This window comes from Carassius gibelio, chromosome A4 (assembly GCF_023724105.1).
Source record: "Carassius gibelio isolate Cgi1373 ecotype wild population from Czech Republic chromosome A4, carGib1.2-hapl.c, whole genome shotgun sequence".
Taxonomy (NCBI): Eukaryota; Metazoa; Chordata; class Actinopteri; order Cypriniformes; family Cyprinidae; genus Carassius; species Carassius gibelio.
Window position 1 is genome coordinate 20,419,311 of NC_068374.1, and position 20,057 is coordinate 20,439,367.

A 20,057-nucleotide genomic window follows, 5' to 3' on the forward strand; every position below is an offset into this window, starting at 1 on the left:
TCAACATTACAGTGTGGCTCACAAATGGGCATGCAACTCGTTCAGGGTGAAAACAATGATTCCACTGAAACAACTAGAGAGGCTCTTGGGACATATGGCATCCATGGCTGCAGTAACACAGCTTGAATTGCTGCATATGAGACCACTTCAGCACTGGCTACATGGCAGAGTCCTGAGATGGGCATGGCGCATTCCCATCATGCCGAGTTGTTGTCAGACTTTCAGCCCATGGAGGACCTTGCTTTTCTATGGGCAGGAGTGCCTATAGAACAAATATCTAGGCATTTTGTGGTTGATGCCTCAAGATGGGCTGGGCTGCTGTGTCCAACAGGCATGCAGCCTCGGGCTCCCGGACAGGACCTTGACTCCAATGGCATATAAATTGCTTCAAGTTGCTCTAGTTCTGCTGACCCTGCACTGGTTTCAACAATTGCTTCAGGGCAAGCATGTTTCAACTCACCTGCTATGTCCTCTTATGGAATCAGACCCAGTTCAGACCCAGTCACTGCATGTCATTCATATGCTTTCACATGCTCTCACAACAGTTCACTTTCTCTGCAGAATAAAAACTCCACCCCCAGGTTGTCCAGCTGATAAGGATTGAGTCCTCCCATCGCCAGCTCTTTTACTCCCTGACTGTGGGGACCCATACCGTGGACGCACTGGCACACAGCTGGCCTGGGGGCCTGCAGAAATATGTATTTCCGCAAATAAACTTCCTTGAACAGACCATGGAGGAAGAGGAGCAGGTCTTAATGTTTGCACCCTACTGGCCCGCCCAGACCTGGTTTTTGGATCTGGTGCTACTCACACCTGCCCCTCCCTTTAAGATGCAGTGGATTACCGCTCTCTTCTTTCTCTTAAAACAGTGCTCCTTACTGCGCTCACTTTCATCAAGAGGGTGGGGTACCTCCATGCATTTTCGGTCAGTGAAATGTCATTTGAATTAATACAGGCTGACTCTTATGTTTTCCTGAGACACAAGACTGGATACGTGCCCAAATTTCCCACCATTCCTTTCCGGGACCAGTTGGTGAACCTGCAAGCACTGCCCTTGGAGGAGATACAGATACAGGCCCTGTACATTTATGTGGACCGCACTCTGAGCTTTAGAAGTTCTGACCAGCTCTTTGTCTGATACAAAGGTCAATAGACAGGGAAAGCTGTTTCCAAACAGAAAATGACCCACTGGCTAGTGGATGCCCTGGCGTACCAAACACAAGGTGATCCATGCCCCCTAGGAGTGAGGGATCACTCCACTCGGAGTATGGCCTCCTCCTGGGTGCTGGCGCACAGCGCCTCTCTAGCAAACATCTATTGAGCTGTGGGTTGGGTGACAAGAAAGACTCTGTGTATCGCTTGCAGCACCATTCCCCTTAAACAGGGGGTTTGATGCCATCTCACTTCTTCGGGCATGTACCTCATCTGACAAACTCTGGATTGAGCATCCTCCAAGCACCCTTCGGCAGTCAGTAATAATTTTTGGCATGGACAATTTACACTATTTATTTATTTATTTTTATGACTCAATTTTCTTACTGTCACAGTGTTAGGGTGTTGTGGGAGTGTTGCAATGCTAGCATTTTGCTAATATGTTTTCAGTGGTTGTTGGCAGTTTCTCTGCAGTTACTAGGGTGTTCGGAGTGGTTTCCAGGACATTGTGGTTGCTAAAATATTCTAAGTGGCTGTTAGCATGTTGCAGTGCAGTTTCTAAGATAATCTGAGTAGTTGTTAACACGTTTCTATATAGTTGCTCATGTGTTCAAGGCAGTTGTTAGGATCTTTCTATGCAATTATTAATGTGTTCTGAGTAGTTGTTAGTAGGGCTGTGCGATATGGACACTTAAAAACCTATCACGATTTTTTTTAACATATTTCCAAAAGAAAACCAATGAGAGCTTTATCAAATGTCTCTAGAACAGACATAAGTCAAAATAATCACTAAGATGTCAAACAAAATGTCTAAACATATGTATTTTTTTTTTTTTTTTCATGCATTGGTCATAGAGCTCACTGTAGCGGTACCTCGGGTGTTATATGTTTTGCCCAATATATTTATTGCCCAAGGGTCACGTACTCCATCTGCAGTGCGTATACAGTAATTTATGTGTAAGCGGTTCAGAAGCAGCAACGAGAGTGCATTATTGTAACGCAAAAGCACATTAAAATAATGCGCGAGCGCGAATCTTTCCACTCGCACCAGTGATGCGCGGGTCAATGCCTACTATACTAAATGGCAAAGGTTTAATTGGCATTTTTATTTCAAAGGATCCGACCGACAGCGAGCCGAATCTCATTAAAAATATTTTTGGATGACTCGTAACCGCGGGCCCCAGCTCATTTTGGATCAACCCGCGCATCACTGACTTGCACGCAGATTTCCTTTGCTCTGTTATCAAAACCAGATGCGCGTGCTCAGATCATAGACTGTATAAGGCTCAGATACATGCTGACTTACAACGTGTCTCCTCTCATTCAACCTGTGTCCTGTGCACTCACAACTCTCTCTGCGCTCAGGCGCAAGATATTAAATATTTTCGCACCTTTCTATTTATAACCTTTTCTTTTCTCATCTTTTTACTGCGTGCAGTGTGAACGTTCTGATCCGTTAACATGGCTCAAAAAAACAAAAAAGGCTGCGCATCACAGACAGTGTGTGAACCTGGAGTTAGGTTATGCCCAGTCTGCTCTCAGTGCTCTGCTCTCGCGCTCCACTCAGGTGCGCTGCATCCTGATTGGTTCAGATAACATACTGCATGAGGTCAGGGCCGCGGAAAATCGTGCTATAAAGCGATTTAGAAATCGCGCACACTCAAATCACGATTTTATTTCGATTTCGATTAATCACACAGCCCTAGTTGTTAGCATATGGCTATGCAGTTAGTTGTTCTAAGTGGTTATTTGCCAGGTTGCTAAGGTGTTTGAAGTGATTATTTGCATCTTGCTATGCAGTTGTTAGGTGTTCTAAGTAGTTGTTAACATCTTGCTATGCAGTTACTGCAATGTTCTCACGAAAAATAACCATGGTTTTATTATAATAAAACTGTAGTAACCCATGTTTTTTTGGCGTGTTGAATACCATTTGTATAACCACAGATTTACTACAAATACCATGGTTAAACTATGGTTAATATAGCAAAACCATGGCTATTTTGTGGTTACCATGGTTTAACTATAGTAACCATGGTTTTTTGGTTTTATTTGTAGTAAAACCATGGTTAATTTTCGTAAGGGGTTCTGACCTTCATACCCTTCTAGGGTATGCATTCAGTGTGCAACATAAATGTAATAATAGTATTCACATAAACTGTACACAGCCAGACATATACTGCTTGTACACGTGCCTTCAATTTTCTTGTACTAAAAGAAAACCTGTTGAAAAAAACTGCATGTCATGGTTAGGTGTGTTTTGAAGTATGAACAGGTTTTCATTTAATGCAAAAAAAATTTAAGAGCACATGTACAAGCTGAAAACATAAACATACCTAACTATCATATGTGTTTTTTTTTTTCAACTTATCCACAATGCGGAAACATTGACTCAGACTGTTGTTTCACAGTTAACAAAGAAACAAAGGCGATAGAAAAACAATAAACTCATTTTGACCACAACATCTTTTGAGTGGCCTTTTATTGTGCCCAGCCTAAAGCACAAATGTGTAAATAATCATGCTGTCTAATCAGGATCTTGATATGCCACACCTGTGACTGTGAGGTGGATGCATAATAAATCATTATGTATTAGGTGGTGATAAACAATATAATGTGATACTAAATGTTTACCATATTGTTGTGACAAATAAACAAAAATCACTAAGACTACAAAGAAATTAAAATTAAGACAAGTCATTAAACTATTTGCATGGTACATCTAGAAACGTATATCATGGTATTACTGTGGTATATGTCAAATAAACATTTTTGTCAGTTCAGAAATATTTATAATAACACATATGTCATGGACTAGATCTTTTTTTTTTTTTTCGTAATGTCTTCATTACGGAAGGTTTATTAATTGTGTGGAAATTGAAATCGTTGCATTTTTTTATGTATTTTATTTTACTTTTTATATTCTTTCAGAGGAGGAACTGCGGAAGCTACGAGAAGAAACCAATGTGGAGACCCTTAAGCAGGAGTTGGAGAAAGAACACAGCAGAAGACTAGACCTGGAACAGAAGATGAGTGATATGCTGAAGACTAGGTGAAAAAAAGAAAGAAATGGTATACAGGAAAGCATTAAAAAGACCTGAAATGCAGAAAGTTTTGAGTAGAAATCACAAGTTTAATTAGGTTTTGGAGAAAACTTTTATTGTAGCATACCACAGTTTAATAGTTTCCCTCTATAGTATGTGATAAATTGATGGATGTTGGCAGTGTTCAGTGATCTGGTCCTGTACTCTTTCTGGCTGTCATGGTAGAACTGACCACAGTCCATGCCACAAACTGAGTAATATAAAAAAATATATAAAAATAGCCACTACATCCCACCACCCAAAGGTCCATCAACAGGAAGCCAATGTCAATATGAAGAGATGTGAATAGCAATATGTCAGTGCAGAATGTTCTTTCCACTGATCTCATTTCAACATCTAATTGATTCAGATTTGATTGCCAGCACATTGTAGGCTTGCACAGGCTGAGCTACTATGAGGAGAAGTTTCTGATAGTTAATCTGCAAATATGTGTAGAAGAGCAATGTGTTTATGAGGTCTAAATTACAGTTTGAATTGAATTGAAAGTTAATGTTGTTTGTGTTTCCTGCCGAAGGTGTGAAGATTCTCCACCTCATCCTCCACGGAAGCAACAGCCACCTGCAGCTAATGGCACAGGTAATACAGCCCTCAATGTTATCAGAATCAGAATCAGAAAGGGGTCACCATACTTGGCTGAATGTCACGTCACTTTAAGGAATTAATTTTGGTGAAAGAAGCTTCCAGTGCACAGAGACAACAACAACACGCACAGATTATATAAAAAATGAGACGTGCTGCTTTTGGTCTCGTACTCTATCGCATACGTTGTCAGTGTTGTGCGCTTGCTAAGTCCTTGGTTGTGATAAACAGTAAAGTGCGTTCAAGCGCCAACCAAGAGAGTGTAAAGACATTTGTGAGAAGCAGTTAAATCAGCGGGAGTTAAAAGCAGACCATAAGTGTATTTATTTCTTGTCTCATTAGTGTTTAGCGCAGTTGGCGTTGCTAGGAAACACTTGTTTGTGTACTGTGTTGAGACGTGCTGCGTTTGGTCTCGTACTCTATCACATACGTTGTCAGTGTTGTGCGCTTGCTTAGACCTTTGTTGTGATAAACAGTGTGTTCAGCTGAATTCAATTTTTCATTTTGTTGGGTTTAAAAAAGATTAGTATACTGCGGCAGTGGTCGCAGCAGCCCTCCAGTTAAGCCTTCCTCGTGTGAAGACCGAAGAGTGTAAAGACCATCGACTCTACCGTGCGACTCCACCGGGCAGGGACACCGACTGGGGATATAAGTATTGTTTTGATTAATCTCCTTTTCCTTCTTCTTGTTTAATTTCTGTTTCAGTTTTTGTTTATAACCAATTCTCACTATGTGTTTCCAGATCCCTACTATCATTACCACTCGTAAACCATGCATCACTCAATGTAGACAGCGCAATCATAACAACCTGCACAATTTGCCTATGTCTGCTAATAGACTACTTTCTTTTTCTATTGGTCTCTGGAATTGCCAGTCTGCTGTAAACAAAGCCGATTTCATTACTTCTATTATTAGTCATTCAAAGCTTCATCTCATGGCCTTAACAGAGACCTGCAGCACTCTCCAATAACTTCTCATTTTCCCACTCCCCCCGTTTGACTGGAAGAGGTGGAGGTACTGGTCTGCTCATCCCTAATGTTTGGAAATTAGCCTTTACCATCTTTGGGTAACAACAGCTCCTTTGAATCTCATTCAGTTACTGTTACCTACCCTTTTAAAATACATTTTGTAGTTGTCCTTTGACCCCCAGGACCACTGGGTAACTTTTTGGATGAATTAGATGTGTTGCTCTTAACCTTTTCTGAGGATAGTACTCCCCTAGTTATGCTTGGAGATTTCACCATCCATCTAGATAAACCTCTGTTTGCTGATTTCCACTCTCTCCTTTCCTCTTTTGATCTCAACCGAGTGTCAACTATTGCTACTCACAAATCAGGCAACCAATTGGACCTTATTTATAAACGACACTGCTCTACTGATCATGTTCTGGTTACTCCACTGCACACGTTGGATCATTTCCTCCTCACTCTTAACCTCAACATGGTCCCTGACACATCACTTACTCCTCCACATGTCATCTTTCGACGTATCTGCCGGCTATCTGCAATGGTTTCATCTTCACTTCCTTCCCCTAAACTGTTTGCATCTTTGGACGCGTACAGTGCTACTGATACTTTCTGCTCCACTCTTACATCTTGTTTAGACACTGTTTGCCCCTTATCTTCCAGGCCAGCTCGTAACACCCCTTCTGCCCCTTGGTTATCTGATGTTCTACGCGAACACCGTTCTAAGCTTAGAGCTTCTGAAAGGGTGTGGCGCAAGTCCAAAAATACTACTGACCTTATTGTGTATCAGTCACTCCTATCTTCTTTCTCTGCTAATGTCTCATCTGCTATAAAGTAATACTACCATAACAAAATTAACAATTCATCTAACTCTTGCATGCTTTTTAAAACATTTTCCTCACTTCTTTGTCTCTAATAGCTGATGACTTTGCAACGTTTTTCATTAATAAAATTAAACATATTAGTGCACAGTTTTCCACACCACAATCATTCAAGCTCATATCACCAGCAAACTTACACTCATTTACATCCTTCTCTTCACTCTCTGAGGCAGAAGTCTCAAAACTCATCCTTTCTAACCACCCTACTACTTACCCGCTTGATCCTATTCCATCTCATCTTCTTCAAGCCATTTCACTAGTTCACGCTTACATATAATTAGCTGAGGAATGGTATGCATATTTGGCATGCTGTCCGGGGAAGGGCTCCGAGCTCGGGAATGGCCCGAACCTAGAGTACCCCCCCTTCCCCGTCTATTATAAAGTGAACTTGAAATGAGGAGATGGGGTGGAGGAGGGATGCTGATAAACCGTCAATGGATAGAGGTAAGTCAGCGATATTTATACTATGGTATTGATTACTTGATTATGGTCCACCTGTGTTATGGCGGAATCGTAGGCCTGGCCGAGCGGTAGGAGGACACGGGGGAGTCAGCCGCGGTTCTCGCCGGAGGCGGCGAAGGTAGGCCTAGGCATCTTGGGCGGCGAGTAGCTGCTTGCGCCGTACCGCGCCCGCGTGTTGGAGCCTGGGGCTCGATTTGGTTGCCACGACGGGAAGGGGTGGCCTTGGAGCCGGCTGGCTGCGGTGATGGGGCTGAGGAAGAGCTGGATGAGTCTTCTCACGAGGAATCTCGGTATTGGGACATGGTGCTATGCATGCGGACCAAAATGCTGATAAACCGTCAGTGGATAGAGGTAAGTCAGCGATATTTATACTATGGGATTGATTACTTGATTATGGTCCACCTGTGTTGATTAGGCTAAGTATCTGACGCGCTCCTCCCGAATCTTATTAATAAATTACATTTCTCCTGCAGCTATACCTGCACTCACTCACATCATCAACACTTCCCTCCACACTGGTGTTTTCCCCTCATCATTTAGACAGACACGTATAACTCCACTACTTAAGAAACCCAACCACAACCCATCTCTTTTAGAGAACTACAGACCAGTTTCTCTTCTTCCTTTCATTGCAAAAAGACTTGAAAGAGCTGTGTTCAAACAAGTCTCTACATTTCTCACACACAACAATCTCCTTGACAGCAACCAATCTGGCTTCAGAAGTGGACATTCAACTGAGACGGCCTTGCTCTCAGTTGTTGAAGCTCTAAGACTGGCAAGAGCAGAATCCAAATCTTCAGTACTTATCCTGCTTGATCTGTCCGCTGCTTTTAACACAGTTAATCACCAGATCCTCCTTCTATCAACCCTACTGGCAAATGGCATCTCAGGAACCACACTTCAATGGTTTGAGTCTTACCTATCAGATAGGTCCTTCAAAGTATCTTGGAGAGGTGAGGTGTCCAAGTCTCAACATCTAACTACTGGGGTGCCTCAGGGCTCAGTTCTTGGAACTCTTCTCTGTCTACATGGCATCATTAGGTTCTGTCATTCAGAAACATGGCTTTTCATACCACTGCTATGCTGATGACACTCAACTCTACCTCTCATTCCATCCTGATGATCCAACAGTAGCTATTTGCATCTCAGCTTGTCTAACAGACATTTCTTCCTGGATGATGGACCATCACCTTCAACTCAACCTTGCCAAGACAGAACTGCTTGTGATTCCAGAAAACCCATCGTTCCATCACAATTTCACCATCAAGTTAGGCACTTCAACCATAACTCCTTCAAAAACAGCTAGAAGCCTTGGAGTTATGATTGATGATCAGCTGACTTTCTCAGACCACATTGCTAAAACTGTCAGATCCTGCAGATTTGCTTTATTCAACATCAAGAAGATCAAGCCCTTTCTTTCGGAACATGCTGCACAACTCCTTGTTCAAGCTCTTGTTCTGTCCAGGCTGTACTATTGCAATGCTCTCTTGGCAGGTCTTCCAGCCAATTCTATCAAACCTTTACAATTAATTCAGAACGCGGCAGCAAGATTCATTTTTAATGAGCCAAAAAGAATACACTTCACACCTCTGTTTATCAATTTGCACTGGCTTCCAATTGCTCGCATAAAATTCAAGGCATTGATGTTTGCCTACAAAACTACCACTGGCTCTGCACCCATTTACCTAAATTTGTTACTTCAGACTTATGTGCCCTCTACAAGCTTGCGAAGCACAAAGTCACTTTTACGGACTTTTAAAGTAAATGTTCCCTCCTGGTGGAATGACCTTCCCAACTCAATCCGAGCAGCTGAGTCCTTAGCCATCTTCAAGAACGGCTTAAAACACATCTCTTCCATTTTTATTTGACCCTCTAACTTTATCACTCAATATTCTAATTATATTCTTAAAAAATCTAACTACCTTTATAATCTTTTTGTATTCAATTTTTCTTTTCATTTATTATGCAATTATATATATGTGTGTATGTGTAAAGACCTCTAACTAGCTTGCTCTATTCTTTTTTTATTCTATCTGTTTTCTTTTTATTTATTATATTATTTAAAATCCCATGCTACGTGTACTGTGTTAACCTAACTGAGACTTGTTATAGCACTTATATATCATTGCTCTTTTTGTTGTTTTTGATTGCTTCCACTGTCTTCATCTGTAAGTCGCTTTGGATAAAAGCGTCTGCTAAATGAATAAATGTAAATGTAAATGTAAATGTAAATATATATATATATATATATATATATATATATATATATATATATATATATATATATATATATACACACACACACATATATATATATATATATATATATATATATATATATATATATATATATATGTAAATGTAAATATGATATATATATGATATTATGACATCAAGGAACAAAACATTTTTAGATGAATATACTTCTACACCTCACAATTTTTTAGGTCAATTATTAATAGTAATTTTAAAGCAGAATTTTATCTTAACTGCTATGATTTTTATTTATTTAATTATTGTTTTATGATGAAAAGTATTTTTTAAAAAAGGTTTACTGACAATGTTCTACTTTACCCAATATGTGTGTGCTGTAAATTTTTATACTAACCACAGAAATAATTTTTTTAAAATAATTTCACATATATTTATGGAATCGTGAAAAGCTAAGGAGCCATAAAGTCAGGATTTTGGAATTTTCACCTTCTCTATTTGTCTGTCAGTCATGTGGGTTCAAGTGGTAATTGTGTCTCTAATCCTGTGTTGAGGTTGTTGATTTTCTGGCTGGTTTGTGGTTTAGGTTTGTGACTGAAATTTCTGCTTCAGGAAACATTCAGCTGTTATTTTAGGCACTTGTCTAAATTCGTAGACCATCTAGGCCAGACCAACCCCTTTTGTCTAAAGCAGGAAATGAGAATGTGGAGCACACCCATGCCCCCCACCCCTTGATTAATTCAATTCATATATGTATATATTATTGGTATGATATACTTAAGTACATATTGACAAATAATTGTACATAGCAAAATAAAAACAAACAAATGTACATATATATTATTAATGTGTGTTGTGTGTGATTTTGATCAGTGGTTCGATGTTTAGGTAGGAAGAAAATTTGCTGATGATATGGTGCTGCTATAGAACAAAATCCCTTTACCCCAAATTACTGTTTACACTGATCCCTCTGTAGTTCTTAGGATCTGTTCTGTCTCCACTTTTAAAGATAGTAGAGATGAGTCCTGTGTCCCAGACCTCAGGAAAAACACCCAAACTCGGAATCAGGTTAAAATGTTTAAGAGTTGCAGTCTGAAGTTCAGGACAGGTGTTATTTTTTTAAGAATCTCGTTTTCCTCTCTTTCTCAGTACACCCACTGCAGGATTCATATTAAAAGAGATTTGGTTTTGGCTAAATCTAAATCAAATATATGTCTAAAATCTCTCTGTAGACAAACAACAGAAAGAGACAGTGTGTTCGCGGCTGCAGAGCTGGCTGTATGATCAGTTTGGGGTTTATATCGAGGATTTTCGCTTCCAGCCTGAGGAGAACACGGTTGAGGCTGAGGAGCCACTAAGTGCTAAAAGGTCAGTTGAGAAAAATCACTTGTGGAATTCATTCTTCATATAATTTGTGTGAAACTGAAATACTCTTCTCCAATACTATGTCACAGAGATCATTTTCTGTCTAGTAAACATCTGCCTCCATGTGGCAAGGATGCTTTTAGTCAGAATAAGCTACGTTTAATGGCACAGAAGAGATCTTTACAAGGGGCAGGATGGAAACTGATATAACATTGAGCTTCTATTTTGAACAGAAAATTAATTTGCCTTGTAAAATGAAAGTGTCCGTTTGTCTTAATATATGTTCCTTTCCAGTTCTATCAAACTATGTATTTCTTAGACTTAACATGTCACATTTAGATGGCATTACAACACATATATGTTTACATTTCTTACATTTCTACAGTTGTTTAAGCTTCACAGTTCTATTTGGTTTATTTCATAGACACAGTATTTTGAACATTTTGAGAATCTTCAAGGTTTTGTGGTTTGTGGTCAAATTCACACTTGCTAAACAGGAGTTCTGGGTCTGATGTCAAGTCAATGCATGTAACTGCCTCAATTATAGGCCATGTCTCTTAAATGTCCACTTATGAAGTCAAGTCAAGTCAAGTCACCTTTTTTTATATAGCGCTTTAAACAAAATACATTGCGTCAAAGCAATTGTCAATTGTGTCAAACGCAGCACTAAGATCCAATAAAACTAATAGAGAGATACACCCACGATCAGATGATAAAAGCAGGTCATTTGTAATCCTCACATATACCATTTTTCTCAAGGAAGGAATATAATTGTGAAGATACCACCTTTTCTAGTATCTTGGACAGAAAAGGGAGATTAGAGATTGGTCTATAATTAACTATAATTAACTGTAGCTGACGGCTGAATGGTTGCAATTTTATCTCTAATAGTATCGATTTTAGAAGTAAAGTAGTTCATAAAGTCATTACTGCTGTGGTGTTGGGAAATGTCAACACTTGTTGAGGCTTTATTTTTGGTTAATTTAGCCACTGTTTTGAATAAATGCCTGGGGTTATGTTTGTTTTCTTCTAAAAGAAAAGAAAAGTAATCGAATCTAGCAGTTTTTAATGCTTTTCTGTAGGATAGGTTACTTTCCCGCCAAGCAATACGGAATACCTCTAGTTTTGTTTTCCTCCAGCTGTGCTCCATTTTTCGTACATTTTTCATACAGATTTTTCCTCCAGCTGCGCTCCATTTTTCGTACATTTTTCATACAGATATATGTATGAAGTATATATCTGTCTCTGAAGAGAATTATTGAGTGTGTACTGGCCACAGCTGTCTGCTTTCATTGATTTACACAATTTAACTGTCACTTAGCAATAAAAATACAAGACAAGCTGTGGTCGCTGGAAGAAATCATTGGAGTTTGCTGAAGGGAAAGTCACTTGTCTCTTGTGTATGAATGATACCTCAGATTGTTCTTAAATTGAGATTAACTCAGAAGCTTTAAAAATATAGCTGTGTTGTTGTTTTTGTTTTTTGCTTTTGACTGAACAGTTGCTTTGTCTCTGTTTCAGATTAACAGAAAATATGCTACGACTTAGTAAGTCTTTTTTTTGTTGTTGTATTAAAATTTCCTGTGGTTTTGTTGATATTGAGGAGTAGTCCTATCATACACTTTATCTCAAGTCTTGATGATTTATTACCCTGATTTATGGCCTGATTTATGGCCGTACAGTCCGTGTAGATTGACAGGTAGTCAGAAGTGTGCATGGTCAGTTGGATTGATATATGACTATAAGGCCTGTCAGTCAAAGCGGTTGCCATGCCACTGGGTCCTGTGACCCTTGATTGACATGGCAGAGGTGTGTAAATCAAAAGATCAAAGAGATCTCAGATTTGACTTGTGTTGCGTTTATTACTGGATATATGATGGTTGTATCTGTAACCAGAGCAGTGGGGGATTTCTTATGATGGTTGTATCTGTAACCAGAGCTGTGGGGGGTTTCTGTGAAGTTCCTTTCTGGCTTGTTGTTCACACCTAAAGACAGTGGGAGGTGTTTGGGTTCTTCCTGGGAAAAAAAAATGGCTGTGCAAAAGTGAGGGTTTTGACGTCTAGACAGTATCAATGTTTGTTTGATCTATATGGTGTTGATACCTAGGCACCAACAGGCCACATGCTCCCCGTCTACAAACACATTTGAAAAGGAGGACGATGTCTGGTGTCTTTCCAGGTGAGAATTTCAAAGAGTGAGAGAGACAATTATCTAAATCATCAACTAACCAAGCCGCTGAAGAGATAAATAATTGAATGTTATCTGGAATTAATAAAATCAAACAGGCATTCCTTAATGTTAAGAAAATACTATCCATAATATGTGATGTGTAAAAGGAGTTGAAATCTCACGCTAATTTTAAAACCGACTTTAAACACACACACACACACACACACACACACAAATTGGTTTTCCATGTTCTATGGGACATCCCGTAGACGTAATGCTTTTTTAGACTGTACAAATTGTATTTTGCATCACCATACACCAACCTTACACTTAAACCTACCCCTTAAAGAAAATTTCGTTAATTTTAAGATTTTCAAAAACACTTCATTCTGTATGATTTATAAACTTGTTTCCTCACAGGGACAAAAACAATCCCCAAGGATTTTGGATATTGCCATCATTGTTCCCATAACATGGGGTATACCTGAACCACACACACACACACACACACACACACACACACACACACACACACAGTAAAACTGAGTAAACTAAATTTTATTTATGAGCAAATTCGTATTTGTTGTTTTTACTTTGTGTTATGTAAGAAATGTTTTAATTTAATAATCTAACCTGTAGTATGTGTACTGTAAATGAACAAATATACATTTAGCTTAAACTCAGTAAAATAATTACACCTACCATTTTAAACATGTTTAAAAGATTACACATTGTGTGTCACTAAAGCAAGGCACACTGTCTATTGTCTTAAAAAATGTTTAAAATACCTGATGATCAGCATTGTTTCTTTAGATCATTTATGCACACAAGTGCTTTTTTCGCACGAGTAGAAAACTCTTTGGATGTGTTTGGCAAAAACATCATTTCTACATCTTTAATGTATGACTGAACTTTTCTCATTCGACAGAAATACTATTTTCTAATTATTTACCCGGCCTATAACACTAGGTGTAAATGTTTCTTACCTAGAACAGAAAACATACACTTTGACTATTTGACTATTTTGTAGGCATCATGTAATGTTAAATGGTTTACAAAAAAAAATTTAGCACCAGCAGCTGTGATTTTCAAAATGAAAGAAATGTACAAGCTAAGGATGTTTCAACTATTATCATCATTTCCTTTTGACTCTGATAAACTGGTAATGAATTTTCTATGCAAGTGACACGATATACAGTTCTCATACTATTTGTGTAGATAGCTGTGCTAAAACATTTATGACTATTTTTGCATGCCAGCAGATTATGTCAAGGGTGTTTCACATCTAAGAATCACAATGTTTTTTAAATGACATTTTTCTTACACCTCAAGATTTAGCCATATCAAGATTTTGGACGGCCGTTCACAATTTGTTTGTTGGACTGTACGTTTTTAGGTGATCTCTGTGTGGTGTCATCATAATAGGAATAAATGAAAATTAAGAAATTAAGTTACAGTTTTTCTCTTCGAGATATTTCTTTTAGTGCAACTTTGTGTCTGTCCAAAAAGTGTGATCACATGAAGCATCGACACAACAAAAAATTAAGTCTAGCTGTTTTACACTTAAAACTATTACAACCTAAACAAATGAAACGGTTCCACTGAAAGATGCCCACTCGTTTAAGTTTGAGCATGTTAAAGTTTCCACACTCCTGTGTAGAGATAAATTTTATCCATAACCTTTTGTGTATTCACGTGACCAAATCACTAAGAAAGAGAGTATAGAAAGAAAGCAAATGTTTACAATGCATATAAAATTCAGAATACAATTGTTAAAAAAAAATTATGTTGATTTGTAAATGGTATTTTTATTAATCCACTAGATTAAGTCATCTTGTTCAGATAGCAGGTGATTCACATTCACATTTTGTTTGTTTGGTCGTTTTTGTTTGAAGACTCCTGTAAGTTCATGCTAACTCTCGCGTGGGAAAGAGAGCAGGGTGAGCACATCCTATTCATTTAAGAAAAAGTATTAAACATTTGACCAAACTTTTTTTATTATTTTGACAAAACACAACAACATTAAAGAATGTTATCCGTTCCTATGGCCATCTTCTTTGACTCAAATGAAGCAACATCTCTGGTGTACGTAAGCATCTACAATGTGTGTATGTGCTAAACATCTGTTTCTCCACTTCTGCCAGATTTGTTAGATGGGCTTTTGTTGTAATACAGACACATTTGAGAACTATGATGTCCGACCCTCAGCTGAAAGAACGCAGCAATGCCACTGTGTCACGACGGGTGAGAGAGAAAGAAACAATGTCATGCTTTAACACCAGCCTTTTGGGTGTTTTCATACTTTAAATGTCTTACCTTTTTGAAACATTTGTTTCAAAGTGTCAGGCACTGTAAACACGTGTGCATGAGAGTGATGGGTGTTCCCTCGTAGGGGAAACATCAGTGTAGATAGTTGACATGATGGTCACATGTAATCTGTTGATTTTTCCGTCCCAGCTGTCTGGGTGTGAGAAGGTAGGTATTGTGATGTGCTTCTCCCAGCACCTGTGTGTGTGTGTGTGTGTGTGTGTGTGTGATGAGGCCTTTCTTTATTTTTGTGTGTTTTAATCTAGATGCAGAGTGTAATATGAATTTTGTCTGTGCTCAAATGGATCAAAATGGCCATATAGTCCCAATGACCCAATTGATGTTACTGGGTGAATCTACCAAAGAAACGTCCAGTTTTGTATCACTACAAAATCAAAAGATTAAAAAAATATATATGTATTTTTTGGTAACACTTTAGAATACTGTTTCTTACTACATAACTAATAAGGAATTATTGAAGAACTAACAGGTGATTATTAATTAACACTTAACTCACTACTGTTAACTACTAAGAAAGATGTGTTAACTAATCAGTATGTAGTATAATTTTATGATTATGTTAAGTAACAGTTAGCTAATCAGTAACTAATATATTCTGTGATACCTCCTGAAGAACTACTATTAATTATCTACTAGTTAAGGTTCAAGAAAAATAACTATGAAATAACTACTACTGAACAGTTATAAGCAAAAAAACACTATAATAATCAGGCTGTGTCCCATAAATCAAGTACTTGAGTAAAAGTACAGATACAGTAGCAACTTTGTTACAGCCCACTTATTACCCTATAATAGAAATGAAATATGGATTTTGTTTGCTTCTAAATGTTTAACTTTTGATTATGAAATGTTTGTTAAATTAGTTCAAATGTGGGCAGTATACATGTTAAAACTGAATAAAATATGCTGTATTAAGAAATTTTCTCATCTGAAATAAACAGATGAGAGTATTTTACAAAGTTTATGATTACTTTTATAGCTTGTTTTTAGTCAAAATGATGTAGTTTATTATTATTTACTAATAGGTTCAATTTAGAAGTCCTGCTAAATTATCTGGACTTAATTACAGGTTCGATACGTAACTAAATTTACGTAAAAACAACCTCAAATACGTACAGATAGAACGCCTTCTCTGACCAGTCAGTTATCCATAGAAATTTGCTCATGAAGCTGCTTTTCAATGCGAATCAGATTTAAAAAATATTTATATTTATGTATATTTTCCCTTTTTATAATTTTTTTTGACAAATGTAAGATCCCTAAACCCCACCCAAACCTAAACCTACCCATTTTATACAGAATGTTAAAAGAATAAAACATAATAAAACACAATTTTAGTAAAAATATAACATTAAAACGTTATTTTGAGCCACTAACGTTAATCCTACACCTACCCATAAGCATTTCTTAAAACTAACAATGCTACTGTTATAAATAAACAAATAACAGACAAACAAACGTAAGATTAATCATGTATTTTTTGCGAAAATATCAAAAGTGGTACCAAAAGTAGTTCAAATGATAATGAGTTCCAGTCGCAGTCGTCTCTGGAGGTAATCGTTTTTATAGGGTACAGAGCAGAATTTAATTTATTAATCCGTGAAATTATGAATCTGTCTTCTCTGAAGGCACACTGGCGCAGTACTGATTTAAAATGTCTATCAACTGAAACACGGCATGTCGCAATCTTTGACGAATTGGGTGAGAACCAATGAGCGTTCGATATCAGTGCCGTAAACCATGTCGCTATTTTCAAATTCGAATCATAACGAGCGCGGGATTTGACTGTGACGGTCGCTGTTGCTGAGAATGAAGATGAAGATCGATTGATAAAGGGCTGAATTTGGATATGTTCCTTGCAAACATCTGGATTCTAAAGATATGGAGTACAGCAAACAAATAAAATGGATGTGATTTGTAATTTTATGCTGTGCTTTTGTGTATCTATGGTTGTAATGCCAGTCATTGGATAGGAGAAAATCGCACAGCAAAATATTACGAAATGGTTAAACAATTACATAAATTGTATTCATTTTAAGGTTTCAAAGTGTAGTCTTGTTTAATATTATGTAATCCCCGAAACGAGTTTGCAGCATGCACAGAAATGTTACTTCCTATTAAGTAGATGAGTAAACTGCTTTCAATAAATTCACTAAAAACATGTATATGACAAATACAACAGATTTAAATCATTAAAGCAACGATTTTAATATTAATACATTGGAATTCATATACATTCACACTTTACGTTAGATTATTTACGTTTTTTTAGCTGCTAACACGTAAGTATTTGTAAGTTTTACTGCTATAAATACGTCAAGGTTGTACATTTTTATGTGCATGGAAATGTAAGTAAATGTACGTGTTGTAGAACCACATTTAATGTAAAAATACACTTATTCTCATGAGATCACGTTGCACAGCTGAATAATTCTTTATTAATTACTAACGGGTTCTCAACATTTTCACTTTAGAATAGGCCTAATGTTTCAGGTTCAAAATAAGTCCTTCAGAATTATTTGATCATTAATTATTAATTACTAATGGGTTCCCTATATTTTCACTTTAGAATACTGTTTCAGATTCTAAGTAATTATTCAGGAATTATCTGATAATTCTTTGTTAATTACTAATGGGTTCCCAACATTTCCACTTTAGAATAGGCCTAATGTTTCAGGTTCAAAATGAGTCCTGCATATTTATTTGATAATTAATTATTAATTACTAATGGGTTCACTATGTTTTCACTTTAGAATACTGTTTCAAATTCTAAGTAATTATTGAGGAATTAGCTAATAATTTTTTATTAATTACTAATGGGTTCCCAACATTTCCACTGTAGAATAGGCTTAATGTTTCAGGTTCAAAATAAGTCCTGCAGAATTATTTGATAATTAATTATTAATTACTAATGGGTTCACTATGTTTTCACTTTAGAATATTGTTTCAAATTCTAAGTAATTATTGAGGAATTATCTAAAAAAAAATGATTAATTACTAATGGGTTCCCAATATTTTCACTTTAGAATAGGCCTAATGTTTCAGGTTCAAAATAAGTCCTGCATAATTATTTGATAATTAATTATTAATTACTTATGGGTTCCCTATGTTTTCACTTTAGAATACTGTTTCAGATTCTAGGTAATTCTTAAGGAATTATCTGATAATTCTTTATTAATTACTAATGGGTTCCCAATATTTTCACTTTAGAATAGGCCTAATGTTTCAGGTTCAAAATAAGTCCTGCATAATTATTTTATAATTCTTCATTAATTACAAATTGGATACCTGTATTTTCACTTTTCCTGAGGCTTTGCCTTACATAAAGAAATATAATTAATGATAATGTGGTATATCCTGAGGAGGCACACATACAGTACTGTATATAAAATATAAAAACTAAGGTAAGTTATCGCAAGGCACTGGAGTCATGGTGGGGTTCCTATAGGAAGCTGATTTCTTACAAAACACACTCACAAAACAATTTACTACATAGGCAAAACCTCTATAAAATATATTGCATTTATTAATATTGCATTTTCATACTACTACTACTATTGCTAATAACATTTATATGAAAGGGTCACAATTCAATGTAATTGTGGAAAACTGTTCATTAGTAGTTACTTCATAGTTATTTTTCTTGAACCCTAACTAGTAGATAATTAATAGTAGTTCATCAGGAGATATGACAGAATACATTAGTTATTGATTAGCTAACTGTTACTTAACATAATCATAAAATCATATTACATACTGATTAATTAACACATCTTCCTTAGTAGTTAGCAGTAGTGAGTTAAGTGTTAATGAATAATCACCTGTTAGTTCTTCAATAATTCCTTATTAGTTATGTAGTAAGTAAGAAACAGTATTCTAAAGTGTTACCTATTTTTTTTATTGTGACAATTACAACCCCAATTCCAGAAAAGTTGGGAGGTTTTGTAAAATCAGGAATCTGTGATTTGTTGATTCTCTTTTGCATTTATTTAGTTGACAAATATACAAAGAAAAGATTTCCAGAGTTTTCACTGACCAACTTAAATGTATTACGCCAAAAACGTAGAGGGACAGAGGCCAAATACTAGTGAAAGATTATGGAATATCAAAATTAAACCATTTTGAAACAGTTCACAGTAGGTGAATTGGTAATAGGTTTGGGGATCATGTTTGAGTATAAAAGGAACATCTCAGTCTTTGCAAGCAAAGCTGGATCATGGCTCATCACTTCAGGTCAAATTTCATGTGAGAAGTGTCAAACAAATCAAAAATAAATTTTCTCAATGCGAAATCACAAAGAAATGAGGACTTTCAGAGTATTCGCAATATAAGTTCCTGTGGCTCAGCGGTAGAGCATTGCGTTAGCAGTGCAAAAGGAAAGGGGACACACTTACTGGTAAAGAAAAGAAAAAATATATATACGTATATAATATATACCCTCACCAGTCACCCCACTTTTTTGTCATGGAGACAGAAATGACATACCCAAAATTAAAAAGGTTTCTGCTCAATGGTTCTTTCTGACTAGATACATAAACAACATTTTTTCACAAAGCTGACACTTCAAAGTTTACTGTTCAGGAATCAGAATCACTCAGACTGTTATGATAATAGAGATATATAAGCTCAAACATAAAAACAAAAATAAAAATATTATAAAAATTGTTGATGTAAGATATGAGTTTAGAGATACAGCATAGATAAAGCCACAAGTCTTTCAAAACTTCATTAGAAATTTCATAATCTAATCTGTAAAACTGTGAATTTTATTAAATATTTTCTAAGGCCATGTTGTGTGTGTTTTTAGAGAAGGCTAATCAGATTGATTTATGGCACTTTTCACC

General features: G+C 36.7%; 1 protein-coding gene across 1 annotated transcript in view; it reads left to right on the forward strand.

The window, feature by feature from the left end:
- Nucleotides 1-20,057, forward strand: part of LOC127971003 (GRAM domain-containing protein 4) — a 192,411-nt gene that overhangs the window by 155,061 nt on the left and 17,293 nt on the right. Inside the window, exons 4-9 of the mRNA XM_052573743.1 lie at nucleotides 4,081-4,201; nucleotides 4,768-4,829; nucleotides 10,584-10,719; nucleotides 12,238-12,263; nucleotides 12,463-12,470; nucleotides 15,061-15,129. Of these exons, the coding sequence (XP_052429703.1) occupies nucleotides 4,081-4,201; nucleotides 4,768-4,829; nucleotides 10,584-10,719; nucleotides 12,238-12,263; nucleotides 12,463-12,470; nucleotides 15,061-15,129 (422 nt within the window). The remainder of the gene's footprint in view (nucleotides 1-4,080; nucleotides 4,202-4,767; nucleotides 4,830-10,583; nucleotides 10,720-12,237; nucleotides 12,264-12,462; nucleotides 12,471-15,060; nucleotides 15,130-20,057) is intronic.